The 20521-nt window shown below is 46.2% G+C and overlaps 1 protein-coding gene across 4 annotated transcripts; it reads right to left on the minus strand.

Annotated features, from left to right (window-relative positions):
• Window positions 1-4340: 4340 nt before the first annotated feature.
• pof1b (POF1B actin binding protein) lies at window positions 4341-20103 on the minus strand. Of its 4 annotated transcripts, none has more exons than XM_076031997.1 (14): window positions 19789-20102; window positions 19332-19653; window positions 16358-16435; window positions 10368-10633; window positions 9906-9939; window positions 9470-9550; window positions 9224-9316; window positions 8595-8708; window positions 8342-8494; window positions 7961-8080; window positions 7570-7701; window positions 6967-7040; window positions 6513-6627; window positions 4341-5695 (listed from the first exon to the last, which is right to left on the minus strand). In XM_076031997.1, exons 1-14 carry the CDS (start codon window positions 19824-19826, stop codon window positions 5675-5677), a joined length of 1641 nt encoding a protein of 546 aa, XP_075888112.1. In that variant the 5' UTR covers window positions 19827-20102; the 3' UTR covers window positions 4341-5674. The 4 variants fall into 4 exon arrangements, with proteins under 4 accessions (XP_075888112.1, XP_075888113.1, XP_075888109.1 ...); XM_076031998.1 differs by having other exon boundaries at window positions 4341-5650; window positions 19789-20101; XM_076031994.1 differs by lacking the exon at window positions 4341-5695 and adding an exon at window positions 6015-6416 and having other exon boundaries at window positions 19789-20103.
• Between the last annotated feature and the right edge of the window lie 418 nt (window positions 20104-20521).

Raw genomic sequence — 20521 nt, forward strand, 5'->3', positions numbered from 1 at the left:
GACCGGCTGAATAAACTCTGACGTGGAAAACGTTTAGCTGACAAGAGCATTGAGATGTACCATTGGCAAAATGTTAATAATCTACAACACAGATTAAGAGTTCCTGCACTGAGATATTCTAACTGAGGTGTTCATTTTGACAGAGAGCCTATGTTATGTTCTCATATTAGTGCTGTTGCATTCCGGACAGTCTAGATGAAGCTGCACGTTGACATTCATACAATACATTCATACATACAATTGATTACGGGCTAGAGAAGTAAAAATGCAGAAGCTGTTTTTGCATTTCCCCTCGAATTTGCAAAACCTAAATATTGCAATAAAAACTGGTAATGGGAACACCTTTTTTAAAAAAAACATTTTTTTTTTGTATTGCTTTTACGCTAAATCGCGGGACGAGACTTTCAAGAATTACGACTTATGCACTTCACACCATTCAGTGCAAATCGCAATTGCACTTTGTCAAAAAAAACCTGAAATATCTTAATTTAGAAATAGAAAAGATGATGAACTTGTCCTAGCTCGTTGCAAGTTAACCAACTAGCCTTGGTCAGTATCCGCTTTAATCGAGGAGAGCAGGGACTACTTCCTTTCTTTACCTATCAATCAACTGCATGGATTTCAACATAGCACACGCAGAGTAAATTCTGGCGGTTGATGGAGTTGATCAAAAGGGAAAACGCAACGCTAAACAGTCCGACCTGTCTTGCAGCGCGGCCTGTCACCGCTGGGTGAAACGTGAGTGGGAAGCTGCGGACGAGGTTTCAGAGGAGCCTAATCGCATCAAAACCGATGAGAGATGGGAGCCGTCAGCGCTTTCCTGGCAGGGTGGAGGCTCGCAGGAGACGGAGAGGGACGGCCGTCGTGACAGGTGGAAAGTCTGAAGAGATCCAGGCGGATCAGACGCGAGCTGGACGACTGGAGGACAGCGAGTTTCAGGCTCTTTGTTGCTGTACGGAGGAGCAGCCTCACACAAGTGTTTCCAGGAAAGAAATCACTGCAAACCTCCAGAAGGTTTTAGCTTCCTGCTAAATCTGACATTTAGTGAAGCCTTTCCCGTTTGGAAGGGAATAAAATCATGGCGTTTCCGGAGGGCGGCGCCAACAGCCGGGTGTGGGTAATGTCACTAACCTGGGAAAGGGGCCGGTGATGTGTGAGTGATCTTTGTGACATCGCAAAGGGGTAAATTGCACATTTTTTAGAGTTATTTGTTAGCACTCCTGCAAAATAGGAATTTGTAGAAGAAGCAAAAGACTTTTCTCATTTTTGGTTGATTGACAGGCGTCGCCTGACACTTCCAAGTCTTCCAGCAAGCCTCCAATATTATTTAACTAAAAAAAAAAATCATGTGAGTCAGCGGTTTGTGATTTAAACAGTAATTTTCCCCTGTAGTTTTGAGGGTAGCAAAGCCGTTAGTCATGGTAAAAAAAAAAAAAAGTGGGACTGAGTTATGCATGAGTTTGAATGTATAGACACACACACACACACACACACACACACACACGTTGTTGTGAGGCCGCTGGTAGGCAGGGGGCCTCAGTGGGTCGCTGACCCTGGGCATGGGGCCTGGTTTGTGGGAGCGAGGGGTCGATAGGCCCGGCACTGTGTGGGAGGGAGGGGTCAATAAGGGAGCACGGCTGAGAAAATGAGATTTTTCATCAGACTCTCTGCTGCTGTGTCCACAGCCAGTGTGCATCACATGGTTTGCTCATTGGTAGTAAGAGGCATTTATATTTTCATTTTTAGATCCGTGGATTTATATATTTCTGCATGTTGATATCACATAGGACGGTGTGTGTGTGTGTGTGTGTGTGTGTGTGTGTGTGTGTGTGTGTGTGTGTGTGTGTGTGTGTGTGTGTGTGTGTGTGTGTGTGTGTGTGTGTGTGTGTGTGTGCTGACAAATTCCAGACTCCACATCAGCTGCTGGGAAACAGAGACACGCTCTGTTTTGGAGGCCGTTGCGTCTTTGCCTCTTTTTTTTTTGACGTGCTGCTGCCACTTGCTGATGAATTTTCACCAATATTAATATCAAAACTTCCGCTGCCAATAACATGTATTGATCTGATTAGAGAGAGAGGGAGGGAGGCAGACTGCAGAGCGTAATGGGGCAGCATTGATTATGGCTGTTAACTCTGGCTCTCTGTGGATAATGCAGTCTCACTCTTCCTGCCTCGGCTCTGCCTTTACACTCTAAAACCCCCGGGCCTCAGAGGATATTGGGTTCACAGCGAGGGAGTGTGTGTGTGTGTGTGTGTGTGTGTGTGTGTGTGTGTGTGTGTGTGTGTGTGTGTGTGTGTGTGTGTGTGTGTGTGTGTGTGTGTGTGTGTGTGCCAGAGATGACATTATCACGTGAAAGCGATTCAAACGTGAGAAAGTTTCCAGCCAGCGGTCAGTTTTGTTTTGATTTTGTTTGTTTTTTTTTTGCTTTCAGCCATCACCAAAACAGACGTCACCGCTTTTTGACCGCACGGATTCTGACGACATTATTTTTCAGATGTAACAGTCTGACTGGTGCCATTGCAGGAAGATTATTTTTCACACGTCCACTTGCGGGGTGGGGGGGGTTGAAAACATTTGAGAAGAAGAAAATAACTTGAAACTTTTCGGGTGAAAGCTTTGTGGCTGTCACGTCCGTCTGTTGTAATTGCATCACAGCCGGTCGGTGAGAGATCATGGATTCCAATTGGTGGAGGAGGCGACACCTGACAAGCACGTCGGACCAATGGCAGACCATGACAGCAGAGTGGAACTAGAGTCAGGCCAAACCCAGACAGGTTGTTTTTTTTTTAAGGATACAACAGTCACTTCCTTTTTCCTTTCATCATAACCAGGAAATAAAAAAAAATGTGTTTGGAGGTGATTGGATGAAACCTCCCGTCTGTCCCATCTGCAGTGAAAAAGATTGATTTCTTCAACAACCACAACAAAAAAAGTTTTTGGCATCCCGGTTCCTTCCGTATTGTGCGGTCCATTGATCATGTGCAGTAGTGTCACCTCCCGTCAAGCCTCACACATGATGTATGATGGATGCATCAGGAGGCATCAGCCAATAAGAATGAGCCAAGACACAGCAGCATATACGATGCCGTGACGTCGCACTGGAAATTCTCTCTTTTCTAGGGATTATCTGCCCTTTATAGTAAAAAAAAAAAACTAAAAATCCCATGAATTAAAAATGCATGGGATTTTTAGCTGCAGTACCTTAAGTGGTACTGTGGAAAAGAATCGCAGCGCCGCCGTATTTCCAGTCCGTTATCCAGTTCTTATAATACATTCATGGCAGCAGTGGTGTTGTGCAGGGTATACACGGGTATATGGAGTATACCCACTTATTTTGCAGTAAACATGGGGTATACCCACCTCTCAATCCTTATCCTTTGCTGAATGGGTTGGTTAAAAAAGGGCATGAATTAAGAGTCCACCCTCCTCTCCAGGGACCACCACACCACTGCATGGCAGTGCTATACAGTGCTGTACAGCATTTATCGTAACTGCGTCCAAAGCCGGGTTCACCACAGGCCAGTTACTGCCCTTTGTACACTGTTCCTGCTGCCCCCTGGTGGACATAGATAGTGAGAGTGTAAAAAAAATAAATAATAAAAGGTTTGGGGAAGACAATTTCTGTCTCGGCTGTTATGACTATGTTGGGTTAAAATTCCCATTTTAAGTTCAATTTATCAACACTAATTTGGAAGACAAGGGTTAAACTGACAACCACTTTCGCAAAGCGTTTTCTTTTCTAGTGTTGGAATTCAAATCAGCCAACTGAACAGGCAGTCAGCTGATCAGCGAGCTGTTGGTGTCAGGCCGTCTGACTGTGAGTGTGTGCGGAAAGCTGACTGACTGGCAGCCAACTGAGCCGAGCCCTACAGATCTGCTCTGACCTCATTCTGCTCCATCAGCCCAACGCTTTGACCCCGCCCTCTGTGACAAGAGGTGGCTCCCTCTGCTGGATGCGGTCCGAATCACAGCTGGATACCAGCAGGGAATGACATAATTAACTGCAAGAAAAATAAGTTGGTTTAAAAACAAAATAATAATAAAATAAAATAAAATCTGCTTTTGGGTAATTATTACTTTTTATTTCTCTTCTGACTCATCATTAGAATCAATGATTGTATTTTCATACATTCTCCTGTGCACAAAAAGTAAATCCGCTTTTGACGTTCAGCAGATTGTTGTTGAACAGTTCGACCTTTTAATTGTTGGTATAAACATGTAATTAGGAGAGGGCCGTTTGTGCAAAACTTTTACATTCAAAGTTCACGATCTGAGACTGAACTTTCGTGAGTGGACGAGGAGTCGTGAAGAAAAAAAAAAACCACACCCAGCCATTGCTATTTTTAAAAAAGAAAATTTAATCATTATCTACCTCAGGTATCAGAGTCCCCTCAGGAAATAAAAACAGTTAGGGTTGCATCTGAAAAAATATATATATCCTAAAAGCATCTTTTCTTTGCAGATTAGTTACAACCATTAAAACTCAGCTCTGCACATGAATTTATTCTCCGCAGACAAAGATAAGCAGGACAGAGTTGCTATTGGCAACCAAAATATAATGTATATGTTTCTCATCATCATCATCATTTTTGTTTTCACATGTTTCCAAAAGACGCCCGGCTCTGCGTCAGCCGGGGAGCTTTATTCTCTCAGTGTATCGTTGAGATTCAGGATGAGGCTTTCAATACTGTAAACCAGCGCAGAAAGAATCAGTAAAATAGCAGTTTAGAGAGTGATTGTGATTGGTACAACAGTTTTGGGCAAGGGTTCAAGAAAAAAGCTCTGATTCCACAACACAATGTCGGTGAGTGTAGTTCTGTGCCATTTCAGTGCACACAATCTCACCAACTGAAGCCTCTTTGTCCATGAATCTTACAGCCAGAGATAAATTCTGGTGTGATGATGCATTGAGAGTGCCCCCTTGTGGACGCAAAATCGTGCACATGCATCCAGAATAACCAGGTAAACAGTTTGCCAAAAAAAACAAAATTGCGCTCTTCCACCATCATCAAACCCCACAAACGTCATGCAATCATGTTCCGCCCACATTCCAGCCCAACCCACACATACATTTTTGTCACCAAATGCAGCCAAATACAAACCACCCAAAAACGTCACACAGGAGGCGACGGCCTCACAATACACATTTTGATATAAATATAATTATTTACATGCAGATTAGCGTGAACTCGTCCTGCTCCTTCAGGCTCAAACGGCTCTGGTGGCTCTTTCGGTTTGTTTCACGTTTTACACGTCTCAGTAAAGCTGAGGTGGCTCGGGGGGGAGGAGGGCGCCAGTTGTTCGCTTAAAAACAGCCAATAGCTAATAACATTTTGTACCACCGGAACGGCCTCTGCTGGTACAAAGCAGTATTTCAAAGTGTTCTTATATGTTAATAAATATGAATATACCAATAATTAGTGCTGATATGGATCCCGTGAGTACTTTGCAGTACTGATCCGGGCACCAATCGTCCACTAGTGTGTAGTGGGCTGTGGTCATCTGCCCAATCAGCAAGTTAAACATAAAGCCAATGACTTTCAGCCACCAGTGACCGTTGGGGCCCTGAGGATGCAGGAGAGGGGGGCACATGCAAGAAGTGGGTGAAGGGGTGGAAGAAGACCCCAGTCTTCTTGTCGTTCATTCATTCCTGTCGAAGAGAAGCAGTGTGTCTTTAAGGAGTTGTAATAATTTCCTGTTTCAAAATAAAAAAAAAAGGAAGTGTCCGTTATATACAGTAAGAACAGTTGTTCAGGTGATGAAATGTTCTGCCGGTTCTGTTCTGATCTCTCCGACTGACTGAATCAAGTGTTCACATTCACCTGACGTGATGAATATTAAGGCACCGGATCTGAATCGTATGTATTAGAAGCTTTTTCCAGGGTCCCATAGGACCAAAAAATTCCCTTTAACCACGTTTTTACAGCCACAATCTATGTCTCTATCCTGACAGTTACAAAAGGAAAGTCAATCCTTTACTTTCTCTGCCTTCTTCTGTTTTCAGCCAGCCCTTTGTGATGTCACAGAGGACACTGATGCCTCTCCCAGATCTGTAGGAGTTGACTCCTTGTGTTTGTTCCCTTTCCGAACACGCAGAAGGTCGAACAGATCAGTTTTAGCAAGAGGCTGTAAAACAGGAGGCTGAATATTCTCTTCACTGGATGTTTTTTACTTTGCTGAAATCCAGGGGGGAAAAAAACTTTTTTGAAAATGGGACGTATTTGGAAAAAAAAAAAATCCAAGCTGCAACAGCCCCAAAGTTACCACAAGGTGGCACCCATTCACCTACAATCTGCATCTCCCTCACAGGGTGGCTGTCATCTCTTTCTCACATTTCAGGTTTCCTCAGTGCTCTCTGAGGTTTCACGGCGACAGGGTGAGTTCAGGGTTCTAAACTCCACCCCTCCGCTGTCTACCTGTTAGGGTGAGTTCAGGGTTCTAAACTCCACCCCTCTGCTGTCTACCTGTTAGGGTGAGTTCAGGGTTCTAAACTCCACCCCTCTGCTGTCTACCTGTTTGATCATCTGCCCGCTGCTCTCGATGACGATGGTCTTGTCCGTTTTGATGGGCGACGTCACCTGGTAGTCGTCGCTCAGCAGGCCCAGCATGGGGTACTGGTTCGTGTATCTACTCACGGAGAGAGAGAGAGAGAGTGAGAGAGAGTGGGAGAGAGTGATCTTTACATGACAAAAATGCTGATGCTGAAAAATTTGTTTTCAGAGTTGATTAAAGTTCATTTGTGCACATGAATCTGATGATTTGTTGAGTTCACTTGACTCCAGATGAACTGTTGTTGTTGTTGTTGAAATGAAAACGTTGAAGTTCAATTTTTCCCAGTCCTGCATCCAACAAACTTCCTTTAAATCATGCGGCGTTGTTACTTTCACCCTCGCTGAGTTGTCTTCAAGTCTTTGCTAGTTTCGACACAAGAACTCAAAAGTGATGGGGGGCGGGGGGGGGGGGTACCTCTTGGTGATGATGGTCTTGGTAACGTTCTGGGAGCTGCTGCTGTTCTTCTCCATCATCAGCTTCCTGATCTCCTGAGAGGGGGTACAGGTCAAAGGTCAGCGGCACTGAAGGCGCAAACGACGCCAATCAAAGCACATGATTCTGAACCTGTTAGAATTTTTTATTTTTTTTTTAGCTTTGCTATCTCCCGCGTGAGAGTTAAAAGAACAATTTACGGATCAAAGAAACTTTGTTTTGAAACGTTGCGTAATTGTGGTGACGACGGTTGTGTGTGCATGTGTGCGTGTGAAAAGCGCAGCTAAACCAAACATTCGCTGCTACGCGTCTCTGCGTGTGTGAGTGAGTGTGTGTGTGTGTGTGTGTGTGTGTGTGTGTGTGTGTGTGTGTGTGAAAGCGACGCCGACCGCAGGAATGCAGCCTGACCTGAAACTGCAAAAATGACGGATCGCCATTAGAAGAGAAGCGACTCAGCTTCCCAACTGCTTGAGTGTGTACACGGCCGTGTGTGTGTTTGTGTGTGAGCGTCCAAACGAACACTAAATTGTGCTTTCACAATGGGGTATCTGCGGCTAAGCGGCGCCTGGACGCTGAGACTCAGACCTCCTCCTGCCGGGTGATGGTGGTCTGCCGCTGCTCCAGCATGGCCAGCAGCTCGGAGATCTTCAGCTGGAGGCTCTTGTCCGAGGACGTCTGGCTGCTGCGGATCTCCGTCTGGATGGTGGTGATCTGGGTCTTTTTTTTTTTGTGAGGGGGGGGGGGCAGAAAACGTAGTGTTATTTACACGAGCCAACGGAAAACAGGCTCGCCGTGACGACACTCACGCTACGTTTGGCAGGAATGTCGCCCGACGCGACGGTAAATCTTAAATATACAGCCGGTCTGACAGGAATGTTGGCAGTGAGACTTCACACAGCGCCGTCCCTGCGTGTCCCTTCGGGGCAGCTCTGCCTTCACCAGAGCCTCGTGAGCCAACAATGGTGGCACTTCTCACCCGCAGCCTCTGGATCTCCTGGTCCTTCTCCTGCCTCATGGCGCTCAGCTGCTCCTTGTAATGGCGGGACAGCTCCTCCGTCTTGATCTGCAGGGTGGCGCTGCTGCTCTGGCCTGCCAGCTGCACAAAGTGCATGCGCGCACACACACACACACACACACACACACACACACACACACACACACACACACACACACACACACACACACACACACACACACACACAGGACAGGATAGGACAAAGTGCCATCAGTGCTAGCGGAGGCCCTCTGGTCTCCAAGACATCAGGTCTGAGAAAATCCCAACAATTCACACACACAGAGACAAACACACACAACACAACATTTCGGACATTGTTCAAGTCAGTGCAGTCGGCGCCACCTTCTGTCGGAGCATTTCGTTCTCCTTCTCCAGCGCCCGCAGGCGACCCTCCACCTCCCTGATCTTGAAATCGCGGCTGGAGTCGCTGCTCTGGCAGGTGGACAGTTTGCCCTCCAGGGAGCGCTGCACAGCAATGGTGTCCTTCAGCGACACCTGCAGGGGGAGCCGCCCGCCGTTGCACAGGTCAGTCACGCAATGCTAGCCATAGCTTTTCTTCGGAGGATTCGTGGGTCTGTATTTAACGAAGAGGTACCTGCAGCTGTCTGTTGTTGTCGCGCATGGCCTCCAGGAGGCCGTCATACTGCCGGGCCTGGTCTGCCTTGAAACTCAGATCTCGTTCCAGGGTCTCCTTCTCGCCTTCCAGACGCTACGACAGCAGAGACACATCACGTTCGTGTCAGTAACATTCAAAACATTTAGCACCTTTCTTTAATGTCCGCAGTTTGGTCGGTTTATTGGTTTTACTTTAAAGTTTGTAGAAAAGTGCCTTTGGCCTATAAACCAGGTGAGGGGCCGATACTGGGCCTGGGCGGGGCCGGTATCAGTAGCACTATTCGCTTTTTAATTATCCCATTTAGTGAGAAGCTCCTGCAGGTATTGGGGTCGGGTTCTGTTGTGGATCTGCACGTACTCGTTCTACTTGTTAGCATTGGGTTGTTTAGAGTTAAGATAGCAGGAGTGAAGCAGGGCAGCAGGTTAGGATGTCCTCTGACCTCTTTCATCCCTAAACGATCTACATATTCGTTCACTTGAAACTCCATTTCGGACAATTGAGAAGGAATTCCAGAGGGACTGCATTTAAGTTCAATTAAAAAACAAGTTAAATAATGTCGAAGACAGATTTTGAAAAAGCCTTTGATGAGGTGCACGTCGTGCTCGTACTCGCAGGTCCTCGGACATGTGCAGCAGCTCCTCCCTCAGACTGCTGAAGGTGGACAGCAGCAGGCGCATGCTCTTGTCGGCGGTGAGTCGGGTCTGACCGGAGACACACACACACACACACACACACACACACACACACACACACACACACACACACACAACGAGGGTCAGGAAGTGGACAGGACAGAGATGGTCACACCGAGGGTTCAACCGAGCATCTGATTAGTGGGAGTTGCAGGAACTCACCTGCAGCAGGTAGCGGATCTGCTGTTTGGTCAGTTCACTGGTGCCTTTGGGCAGCAGAGCCTCCACCTCCTCCCTCTCCACCTGCACACACAAATTAACATGAATATACAATGGAAACAGCAGCACAAATTAGAATCCAAAGGTGATGTGTGGTTTTATTTGATCTATCTATTTATCTATCCATCGATCCATCGATCCATCTATCTATCTATCATCTATCTATCTATTTATCCATCTATCCATCTATCTATCCATCCTTCTATCTATCTATCTATCTATCTATTTATCTATCTATCATCCATCTATCTATTTATCTATCCATCCATCCTTCTATTTATCTATCCATCAATCCATCTATCTATCTATTTATCCATCTATCCATCTATCTATCCATCCTTCTATCTATCTATGTGCAGCTCTAGCAGATGTTCCTCACCGTGTAGTCGTTGCTGAGATCCAGCTGGTGTTTCCTGTAACACACACAGGAAATATGGAAAATGAGGACAGCATTTTGTGTGTCCGCATTCTTTTGCATGTGCGCACGCATGCACATGCAAAAGGAGAAAAACATTGCAATGATAAATTTCAATTCTCATCACTGCCATCTCAACTTTTATTTAAAAAAAAAAAAAGATCCTGTTTAGAATGAGGTGCTTAAAAAGAACAAAAAAGAAAGGAAAGAAAGGAAGAAGGAAGTGGAAGGAAGATGCACTGTTTGGGAATAAAACTTGCTAGGATGAGCCGTGTGCCTCTGTGGCAACGGTGCATCAACCAGAGCTCAGTGACTTTATCACACGTTGTGCTGTCATTTTAGCCCATGACGTAATAATGTGCACGGTTCTTAGCGTTTCGACCTAGTCTAGAGCAGTGACACACAGAGGACGAAAGGCCGACTGACTTTCCGCGGATCTTGGCCACGTGCTCGCTGATGCACGTGTGGATGTCGCAGTTCTTCCTGTAGACGTCGGCCAGCAGCTCGCCGAAGTAGCGCGTGTCCATCTGGTTGGGCTGCTGCAGCACTTGGCTGCTCACCTCCGTGATCCTCTCCACCCGCGACGGTGACGGCGGCGGCTTCTGCTGGATGACGTTGATGATCTCCAACTCCTCCAATATCACAGTCTCCTCTTCCTCCTCCTCCTCCTCCTCCTCCTCTTCCTCCTCCTCCTGAAACAGAGACAGCACCGACCAGAAATGAGTCATGAAGTGCATCCTTCCCTCCTTTTTGCTTGCTCCACTTTTTAAATCGACTGACAGCGTTGGAAACCAGCCCTCTGTGATATCACAAAGGGGGCTGACACCTCACCCCAGGTCACTGACCACACCCTCGTCCAGGTGTTGGCTCCGCCCTCTGAGGAAGCCTTGTTTTTGTCCCCTTCTAGACATGTGGAAGTTCCAACAAAGCATCAGTTTTAGCAGGAGGCTGGAAACACTGGGCTAAATATGCTTTTTTTTTTTTTTTTTTTTCGGGAGACCTTGACATTTTTGAATGCCTAAATGCACCCAGTGGCGCCGCAGGAATCCAGGCTGAAAAGTAAAAATCGGAATATGGCGCTTTGGCATCCAAACAGCAGGGGGCGTCTTGTTTAAACAGTAAATCACTTGACAACAGGCTGACAGTCCAGAAGGAATGCTGCAGTAAATCAGCCGCAGGCATCAGACACCCACAGGTGACGCCATCCAGACACGCCCCCTTTTATGTGCACGCTGTGACAAAGTCCAGCCGCCCACGGCTCTGCCCTGCTATCTAGGGTTCCGCGCAGGGTGAAGTCACACTTTCACTGCGGATTCACACAGAATTCACTCCAAATGATTCCAACCGAAACTGGAAGCTTGCTCTAGATAAGACTGTACCATGTCAGAGTGTTTAATCCCAGGCCGGACAGGTTGGTCAGGTTTCTGAGCTGAACGTTAATCTTCAGCAAGTGTGGGAAAAAAACCGCAAGGTTTTAACCCAAAATAAACTCCAGTTTGAGAAGGTTTTGCCTGAGGCCAAATTATGTAAGAGAAGGTGGTTTGAAGTTAAGAACCACGGCCCTCTGCTTTGCTTGTGGCCGCCGCCCACCCAGAAAAAAAACACATTGGAAAAAGCTATTATCTTAATGACCGAGAGCTTTTGTTTTGATTTGATTTGTTGCTTAAAAATTGAAGGAAACTTAGCAGACAGGAAGAACAACAGCAGATTCAAAGAGTCGGGTCTGACCGGAGACACACACACACACACACACACAACCAGACTCCTGCAAAGAACTGATCCCACCGTTCCAGGAAGGGGGCATGAAAGAATCAACTAACAGGCTTTCCAGCTGTGTTTCATTACTTGCATTGCTAGCTACTTCAGCCAGCTAGCGCCTCATGCTGGCTGCGTCGGGAAGCTGATATTTCAGGGCCACTCGGTGAGACGAATGACACACCTCTCTGGTATGACACTGGTCGTAAAGTCTGCGACTGTGTGAGTCTGCAGCCAACAGTCAGTGGCTTTGGTTTGTCTCTCCCCGCAGAGCTCAAAGGTCTGGGCAGGACCGAAGGCCAAAGCAATTACCGCCTTCTCTGTCACTGCAGTCTAGCATTGACTATCAGTGGAGTGAGGCAAAAGTGCAAAACAGCAACGGCGAGTGATGCCTGTGGTCGTCTCCTGGCGGGCGTGGCCGCAGCACCGCTGCAGAAACATCCCTGTACAGGCTTAGGCCATGGACCAGAACCATGTCAGACACAAATATCAATTTATATTTAAAAACAAAATTCCTACAGAACCATCTGGGCTTTTTCATGCCGTTAAAAAGCCCAGAAGAAGAACAAGAACGTGAAAACAGGAAGCCATTGCCAAATAGATTTGCTTCAGTTTTAGACCTGGGTGGCATTTTCACATTAAAAGGAGAAAAAAAAAACTGCGCTGACAATGGACAGTTTTGCCTCCCCTTCCCAAACACTTGCAGCTCTTTACCAGGTAGATACTCAAGGAACGATTGCCCCGATTGTGCCAGGACGCTTTGGGCAATAAATTCCTCATGTCCACTCAGAACCATTTTATTCTGCTGCTAACAGTCAGGTGCTAAATGTCAGGCCTCCTGCTGCCCTCCTGCTGCCCTCCTGAGGTCACATGCCAATGTGCTTCATGTAATGCTCTTTGCATTGAATTTGCAGTGAAGTGAGCTCAACGGGGTTCTGGTTTCAAAATACAAACAAAAAACTGTTTTTGGATTGTGATGGATCTAGTTTTACTTCTGTGGGCTATGAGTTGTAATTCAATATTTGAACTCAATACCTGTTCATTGGCTGCTGGTGATGTAGGTCAGAGTAACATAATAGGTTCCTTTGTAGAGACGTATCACTTCTTCAGTGCAGCTTTTTGTTTGTCTTTCCGTGACTTCTTGAACGACATCCAAATCCTACCGGCCTGTTACCAATCATTTTTGTCGCGCTAATTCAATGCTTGAGGCTGAAACTGTCAAATGCCCAGCTCTAAAATCTAAAATTGTCATTGGCACCACACGGTCCATTTTTTTTTTTTTTTTAACTTTTCTGTGGATTGAAGAATTTCTGGCATCACAGAGTGCGCATCAACCATGACCACACGCAGAAGATAAGCTAATTGTTCCCCTTCAAGCTGAGCTGCAGTGTCACATTTCGCTGACATTAACATTTAGTTCAATGACATCTGTCGACAATTAACATTCTTGCACCGCCGCAACGTGACATTTGGTCTCATGTAATTATGTGTCGGTATTCTAAACACCCTGCGGTACATGATTAGGGTGGGGAGAAAATCTCGAAGGAACCTGAACCAAACTTTTTAGAAAAATTCAAAAAGACCTTCACCCTCGCATTAGCAAACGCCTCTGTCAACACCGCTGTCGCTAATCCCGCTTGAGCATCACGCGGCTCAGCTAGCTTGACATCTTTCAGCAACTTCACTAAGCGGAGCGCTCGTGGCAAAGAGTTACAGCTTTGGCCTCTGACACATGCCTGTGGTTAACTGTCAAAGAAAACTGTTATTTGTGGCTAGAATCACTTTGGTTGAAAAGACACTAGAGGATAGACGAGAGCTACGTTTTTCCAAATGAGAGGCTGAGAATTCTTAGCATGTCTAGTGTTTTAAACTACCCTGTTGAGGCACGTGACTCAAAATTTAACAGTTTTTCCATGGACTGATGGTGAGCTGTGCTTCTTCTTCTTCGTCTTTGTCTTTGTCTTCTTCTTTGTCTTCTTCTTCAGCCGAGAGGCGTAGTCCCTCCAGCGTGTCCTGGGTCTTCCTCGAGGCCTCCTCCCGGTGGGACATTGTCAGAACACCTCTCCAGGGAGGCATCCAGGAGACATCCGAAACAGATGCCAGAGCCACCTCAACTGGCTGCTCTCGATGCGGAGGAGCAACGGCTCTACTCCAAGCTCCTCCTAGGTTGACGAGGTCCTCACCCTGTCTCTAAGGATGACCCAGCACCTCATCCTGCCCCTAAGGGTGCCCTAGCCCAGAAACCCTACGGAGGAAACTCATTTCGGCCGCTTGTATCGTTCTTTCGGTCATTACCCAAAGCTCATGGCCATAGGTGAGGGTGGGAACGTACATGACCTGTAAATTGAGAGCTTCGCCTTTCGGCTTAGCTCCTTCTTCACCACGACAGATCGCCCGCATCGTTGCAGGCGCCACACCGATCCGCCTGTCCATCTTGCACTCCCATTTTTCCCCTCACACCTGCACAAGACCCCAAGATACTTGAACTCCTCCACCTGAGGCAGCGTCTTTCCACCGACCCGGAGAGGGCAAGCCACCTTCGGTGTGCTGAACCCTTCATGCTAGTGTTGTTCCTTTCGCAACCTGATTTGGCTAGCTTTAGTAGCTAACGAGTTGGCCCAGAAGGATGTTGGCTAAGTAGAGCAGCTTGCTAACAGGTTAATAAACCTTCAGGCTTATTTTTACATCATCGAACACCGTCGTTCTGCAGTTGATTGAATTCCTTTAAAACTGACAAACACTCAAAGTCAAGACGTGTACGCACTCACTATGTTTCATCAGTCACTGCGCGAGATCCCACCCTTCTGCTGTATTACACAGCTAGGACGTCGACCTGTACGGGCCTGCACATATTACTGTCTAACCCACCTCTGATACTCTGGAATGTGACCAGTTATGGTTTAGAAGAGAACAAAGTGGGGGATGTCTTCACCTCTTAATTTTGAGATTTGTTTTTTGTCTTCTCCGTAAACCACACCTTGTCTTTCTTAGAATAATGAGCAATCCTCAGCCGCCCTGCTGAGTTGTCACTTTCAGTGTGTGACAACACTTTGCTGTCATTCTGAGGTGGTGCCGCATGTTGAAACTTGTGATTTTCTTAGTTTGTTTTTTTTCTGTTGTTTTGAGGGCGGAGGTTCTGACCGAAACCTTGAATCATTTATCGTGAAATCCATCAATCATTTTGTCACTCCCATATCCAGGTGATTTTATCATACCTGTGGAGTTGGTGCCCATCTTTAATCATTCAAATAGAGAACTAAAAATAAACAACAAGTTTCTGTTTAAGAACAATCTTGAAATACAGGCCAGGAAGTCTGGTACGTTGCAGCCAGCCTAGGACAGGCATGGGCAAACTACAGCCGAGGGCCATATGCAGCCCACTAAGCTTTTTAATCTGGCCCGCTGAACTTTAAGAAATTACATTAATAGTAAGTAATAAAATTGACGTACCCTGCGATGCCACTGGCGACTTGGCCAGGGTGTCACCCTGCCTTCGCCCAATGACAGTGGGAGAGGCTCCAGCAGACCCCCGTAACCCTGAGCTCAGGAAGAAGCGGATATTGAAGATGGATGGATGGATGGATGAATGGATGGATAAAATAGATGTATTTCATCCATTTTTTTCAGAGTTTTAAGAATAATTTAAAAAAAGACCTAAATATCGTGACTTCAAAAACAGATATTTTTGTAACGCTTTTGTTCAATTTCAATTGACATTGAAGCACGTTTTCTACTTTGTTTTTAGAACCCATTGCGGCCCATGAGTCAGGGTTAGGGTTAGGGTTAGAGTCAAAAAGTTTGCCCACCCGTTGTCTTAGACATGAAATGAATCTAGGATGATAAGAAGCGGCCTGGTAACTTATCCCTCCCTCTTACGTAACTGACTGTGTTACTCGGAAGATAAGGGCATCAAAAGTGTTTTGGCCGTCTTCCCTGTAAATCATAAAAAAAACACCTTGTATTGACAACAGAAGCTTTATGCAAAGTTAACAGATTCACAAGCTCAGGCCTGACATGAGATAGAAGGACTGACACGCCCCAAGTTTAGCTTCCGCCCATCACCCCGGCCTCCTGAACAGCTTTGTCAGCGCATTGGCCGTTCCAAGGTGCAGGCAGGGTGTAGCCTCACACTCACACACACTCACACACTCACACACATGCACAAAAGGAGTTCTGTGCACAGTAAATGGGCCCGTGTAAACTCAAAGGAATGTTTCTCCGGGGCCTTTGTTCTGCTACTGTGTGTGTGTGTGTGTGCGTGTGTGTGTGTGTGTGTGTGTTGTACTGTAAGTTGTTAGAAAAAACTAAATTATCTGAGAGCATTTATCTGACCGGGGTTCCAGAGAAGCAGCATGGGACTTCTCTGCAGGGTTTTCCGACAAGTGGCTGATTTGTTCTCGCAAAGGTCAACAACCTTCAGCTCTACAAAGGGTCAGAATTTTGCTTTTCTTGGAATTTCCTGGCGATATTTTTTTAATCATCTCCTCAAGATGTGAGGGGAAAACAGCGAAGTGAAGTGCAGGGAGGCGCGAGAAGTTCACAAAGCTTTGCTTCAGGAGGCTTTTCACTGGCTGATGAATGTCTTGTGTGGCAGCCAGATCCCATAGGAGCTTGCAGGGAAGACTTTCATACTAATGTGTGTGCGTGTGTGTTGTGTTCACCTCCTCCACGCTCGGCTCAGGGCTCTTGATGGGACTGGACAGCTGGCTGACCACTGATGAAGACTTCCCACTGATGCTCTGAGGTAATAAACACATAAAATGAAAACACAAGTGAGTCTCTATGATTTATTTTTGCACAAAAATAAAAAAACATTGTGTTCTCAGACGACCAAAAGAAAAGAGCGCAGAGCCGGCCAGACTCCGGGGTGCGACAGCAGAGACCGAAATGTTTTCAAAGCTGTCCAAGGCTGAATCCCACATTTCTGTTGGTAAGCAGCAGTTGCCGTACAGCAGGTGCCTCTTATTTGACCTCTATTTGATACATTTCAAAAGCAAATTGAAATGGGACAGTAACGATGCTGAGACAAGAAAGCCTCTCCCCTCATCCAATGGTTGTGGGATGGTGTTTAAGCTGTTAAACTGAAGCAAACCGGTTAAACCTTCTGCCATTGATTTAAGATTTATTAGAGTAGATCAGGCAGACACTGAATCACCTCTTTAAGTTTTACTGCCAAATGAAAGTTAGTGGCTCGGAAATGTGACGGTCTGAACTTTAATGGCAAAGTTGAGGGAGGTAAATCAATTTCTTTATTTCATTTCTTTTTTTTTATTTAAGGTTAATGAACTAGATGTAATAAAGAAAATCGTAAAGGTTGGCTTGAGTCAAAGCCTGGGTGGCAGTAAGTAGCTTGCTGCAGAATCTGGTTGTTCTAGGCCAGGACCAGTCCATGGTGTGGACGGTCAGTTACGATGCTGAGGACCCAGGCCAGGCCTGTGTGCATCATCTCTGACAAATGGCACGGACGGAGAAGCAAGTTAGAGTTACCCAAGAAAAAGAGTCCTAAACTATTTGGGGTCCAAGTTTAAGTAGCTGTGATCGACGGGTGGAGCCACATATGAAGTCAACAGTGTGCTGATACACTTTGACGACGTGTTGCTCAAAAAGGTGCCCTCTTGCAGGGCCTGGCGCCATTTTCAAAAAGCCAGCGGACCATAAATGAGATGAGACGGGTGTGAAGACCTGTAAAAAGCGGTGGAATGAAGCAGACCTGATTGGACCAGGTGAAAGTATGTGTCTGTTTTCAAACGAGAGGGTGCGCCGTGTCAGCGGAATCGCTCAGGGTGTGTCGCAGCTTCGCACACACTCTGGGAATTTAAGCTTGGATGGCAGTGACTCAAACTGCGCAGACAGACGACTAATTATTGTGCGTACGAGTGGGTGAAAGACAAACAGGGGAGGGAGGGAATCCCAGTGCAGGGAGCTGAGAAGAAGGGGCAGCCAGAGGTGGGAGTGGAGAACACACTCAGAGGGCGCACATGCAGGCGCTGAGTCAAACACTCAGAGGGTGCAGGGCAAGACTTTCAGGAAGTAATCGCCCATTAGCTGGAGACTAGACTACCAACTTGTTCAAGAAAAGGAATGGGTGGGAAAGACAGACACGGGAAAAGCAGATTGTGAACAATGAACAATGACTATGCCTGTTTGGTCAAAGAGCTGAGGGTTTGTGGATAATGTTCATGGTGTTAAAATTCTTATATGGGCAAAACTAAATAATTTGGCTCTCATGTCACCACCGTATGGCTGGGCTTTGGTCAAGGCAGAGGGCAGAGGGGGAGAGAATGACACAATTCACCTCACCTGTATTTGACTCACAACATTCACATGTTAACGTTGGCAAGGTTTCCTGTTCTACTAGGAGGGCGTACGAGATTAAATCGGACTCAGTTTGACACCAAATAGCCACACCGGCGGGCTGTCAATACAACCTTGTAACGTGTGTGTTCAACTTCAGCGTGGTGTTATTATTATAGAGTAATAAGCAAATTATGCCATAACACTCACACCCCTTATTGGTTTGCCAACGAGTATGAGGCAACAGGTCAGTGCTGCGCGCCAAAAAGTGCAAGAGAAAAAAAATCTGGAATGTGTTGCAAGGCGAGTGGTGTGAACGAGCCTCCAGACGCTTTTGTTGCAGACGAGTTGCGTTTGTTTTTGTGTGCACACGAAATAGTATATTGTGTGCACAAAGTGCGCTTATGCAACAAGGCCACGAAGCAAAACATTGGTTGACAAACACCTTCTAAAAAAAAGCAACACGTCACTTCACTTGGAATTTGGGTGACTGCAGGATAAACACACCATGCGCACACTCTGTGACCACAAACACCAGACACATTCCACTCACTGGTGTCGTTCAGTCTTGGCTAAACAAACAAGCCAATTTGTTCTTTCGGTCCGTCAGTTAATCCCTTTGATTGATGTCATGCGTCTCATCCGGGCAACATCTCTTTTATAGTGCCCATAAAGTCTGTCTGCATTTTCTTCTTTTGCTTTAATCACTTTTCAAAAAAGTTATCCCGGAACACAAAAGCCACTGATTGACAGCCAAAGGGCCTCATCCCGTCCTGCTCATCACTTTTGTGATTGTGAAATTTTGTGCCTCAAACTGCGACACAGGTCCGTCAAAACCAAAGCTGTAACAATCGTGAACGGATGCCATACCAGCAGGTTTACACATTAAGTTTTTAATGTGCGATTATAATGTGTCAGTAATGCGATGTTTAAGTAATGTTTAAGTAAATAATGTTTAATTAAAAATGTGGAATTCTTATGTACTATACATTATGTTTCACTATGTGGCAATCCTTTATTGGGCCAGACACAACTTGAATAACATATCATATCTTGTCAGCAACGCGTACATTAATCTTGATCTTGATCTTAATCTTAGTTTCTGCAATACAAACACCCCGCCTCTTCCCACACACCTATGTATCCTTCACTGATTTGTCCCCTTTCAAACAGCAAAACTGGTTTTAGCAGGAAGCTGTAAACAGAGAGCAAACTGTGATGTGTTCTGGGGAACATGTAAACTCAGCAACAACAACAAAAACAAAAAAGACCCAGCGGAGTGCTCTTGTTATAACACCATAATACAGCAGAAACGGTACTCCTCCCCAGGTGTGAACTCACCGTGGCATTCTGCTGGTACAGCAGGTCGGAGTCGATGCTCAGGTTCGGCATACTCTGCAGGTAGATGGGCGACACCATCTGCTGCATGACCGGCTGTTGCATGACGGGCTGCTGCATGAACACGTACTGCTGATGCTGCTGCTGCATGGCTTGCTGCACCGGCACCAGGTAGCGCACCGTCTCGTAGCCGTTCAGCGAGTACTGCGTCGGGGACGTGGGGGATATGGAGCCCGCGGAGATCAGTGTGGCGCCGCCGCTGCTGCCCATGGTGGTGGTGGTGATGGTCGGTTCCGGGGAGGCCACCTTCATCGTGTGGTAGGAGGTGATGGCCGGTTCCGGGGAGGCCACCTTCGTCGTGCGGTAGGAGGTGCTGGCCGGTTCCGACGAGGCCACCTTCGTCGTGCGGTAGGAGGTGATGGCCGGTTCCGACGAGGCCACCTTCGTCGTGCGGTAGGAGGTCGTCGTCGTCGTCTTCTGGCTCGACCGGGAGGACATTTTCGAAGTGGAGTGGAGGGGAAACTTACCCGTCCAAAAAAAAAAATCAATAAATAAAAGACTAGTTCAAAAAGTCCCTCTAAAAGTAAATTAAAGTTCCTCCTACGTGCTTTTTTGGGTTCAGAGCTGGTGGAGTGGAGACGTTCGGGCTCCCCGCGGCGACTTCCTTCTCCGACGGACGAACTGGAGAGGTTAGTCCGGTCTGAGGAGTCCGTCCTACGGGGAGGAGTCGGGGAGGGAGGCGCTCGGCGCTTCTATGTAAATATTTTCGTCAGTGTGAGCAGACAGGTGAGAGTGTGTGTGACGGGTGTGAACACTCACCTGTCACCTGGATCACACGTGTGATAACTGCTGTCGTTTGGGCGGGCGTGTCACGTTAATTGGGTTTTGTTTTGTTTTTGTTGTACTCATGGTTGAGTATTCCATTGCGTTCCCATGTCTATGCTATGTCCATTCCTAGTTTAGTATTATACATACAGGTACACTGTTGTTATCATGTCTCATTTATTTATTTATTCATTTATTTATTTGATTGTTTGCTTGCTTTTATGTTCTTTTAATTAATTAATTAATTAATTAATTAATTAATTAATTAATTAATTATATATTTCTTATTTGTTGGCTTGGTAACGCTTTTGGCATTTTGCCCTTACCGTGTGTTTTAGTTAGTTAGTTAGTTATTTAATTATCTATTT

Source organism: Nelusetta ayraudi, unplaced genomic scaffold (genome assembly GCF_046127955.1).
Source record: "Nelusetta ayraudi isolate G7.1 ecotype Tasmania unplaced genomic scaffold, CSIRO-AGI_Nayr_v1 ptg000033l, whole genome shotgun sequence".
In the NCBI taxonomy this organism is placed as follows: Eukaryota; Metazoa; Chordata; class Actinopteri; order Tetraodontiformes; family Monacanthidae; genus Nelusetta; species Nelusetta ayraudi.

What these genes read in the sequence shown, in the direction of transcription:
- pof1b (XM_076031994.1), bottom strand. Translation starts at nt 19,826, where the DNA reads ATGTCCTCCCGGTCGAGCCAGAAGACGACGACGACGAC. An exon ending in CAGAAGACGACGACGACGAC is followed by an intron (nt 19,654 to 19,788) that starts CTCCTACCGCAC and finishes ACCGGCCATCAC; the next exon opens with CTCCTACCACACGATGAAGG. An exon ending in AGATCCGCTACCTGCTGCAG is followed by an intron (nt 9,317 to 9,469) that starts GTGAGTTCCTGC and finishes GTCTCCGGTCAG; the next exon opens with ACCCGACTCACCGCCGACAA.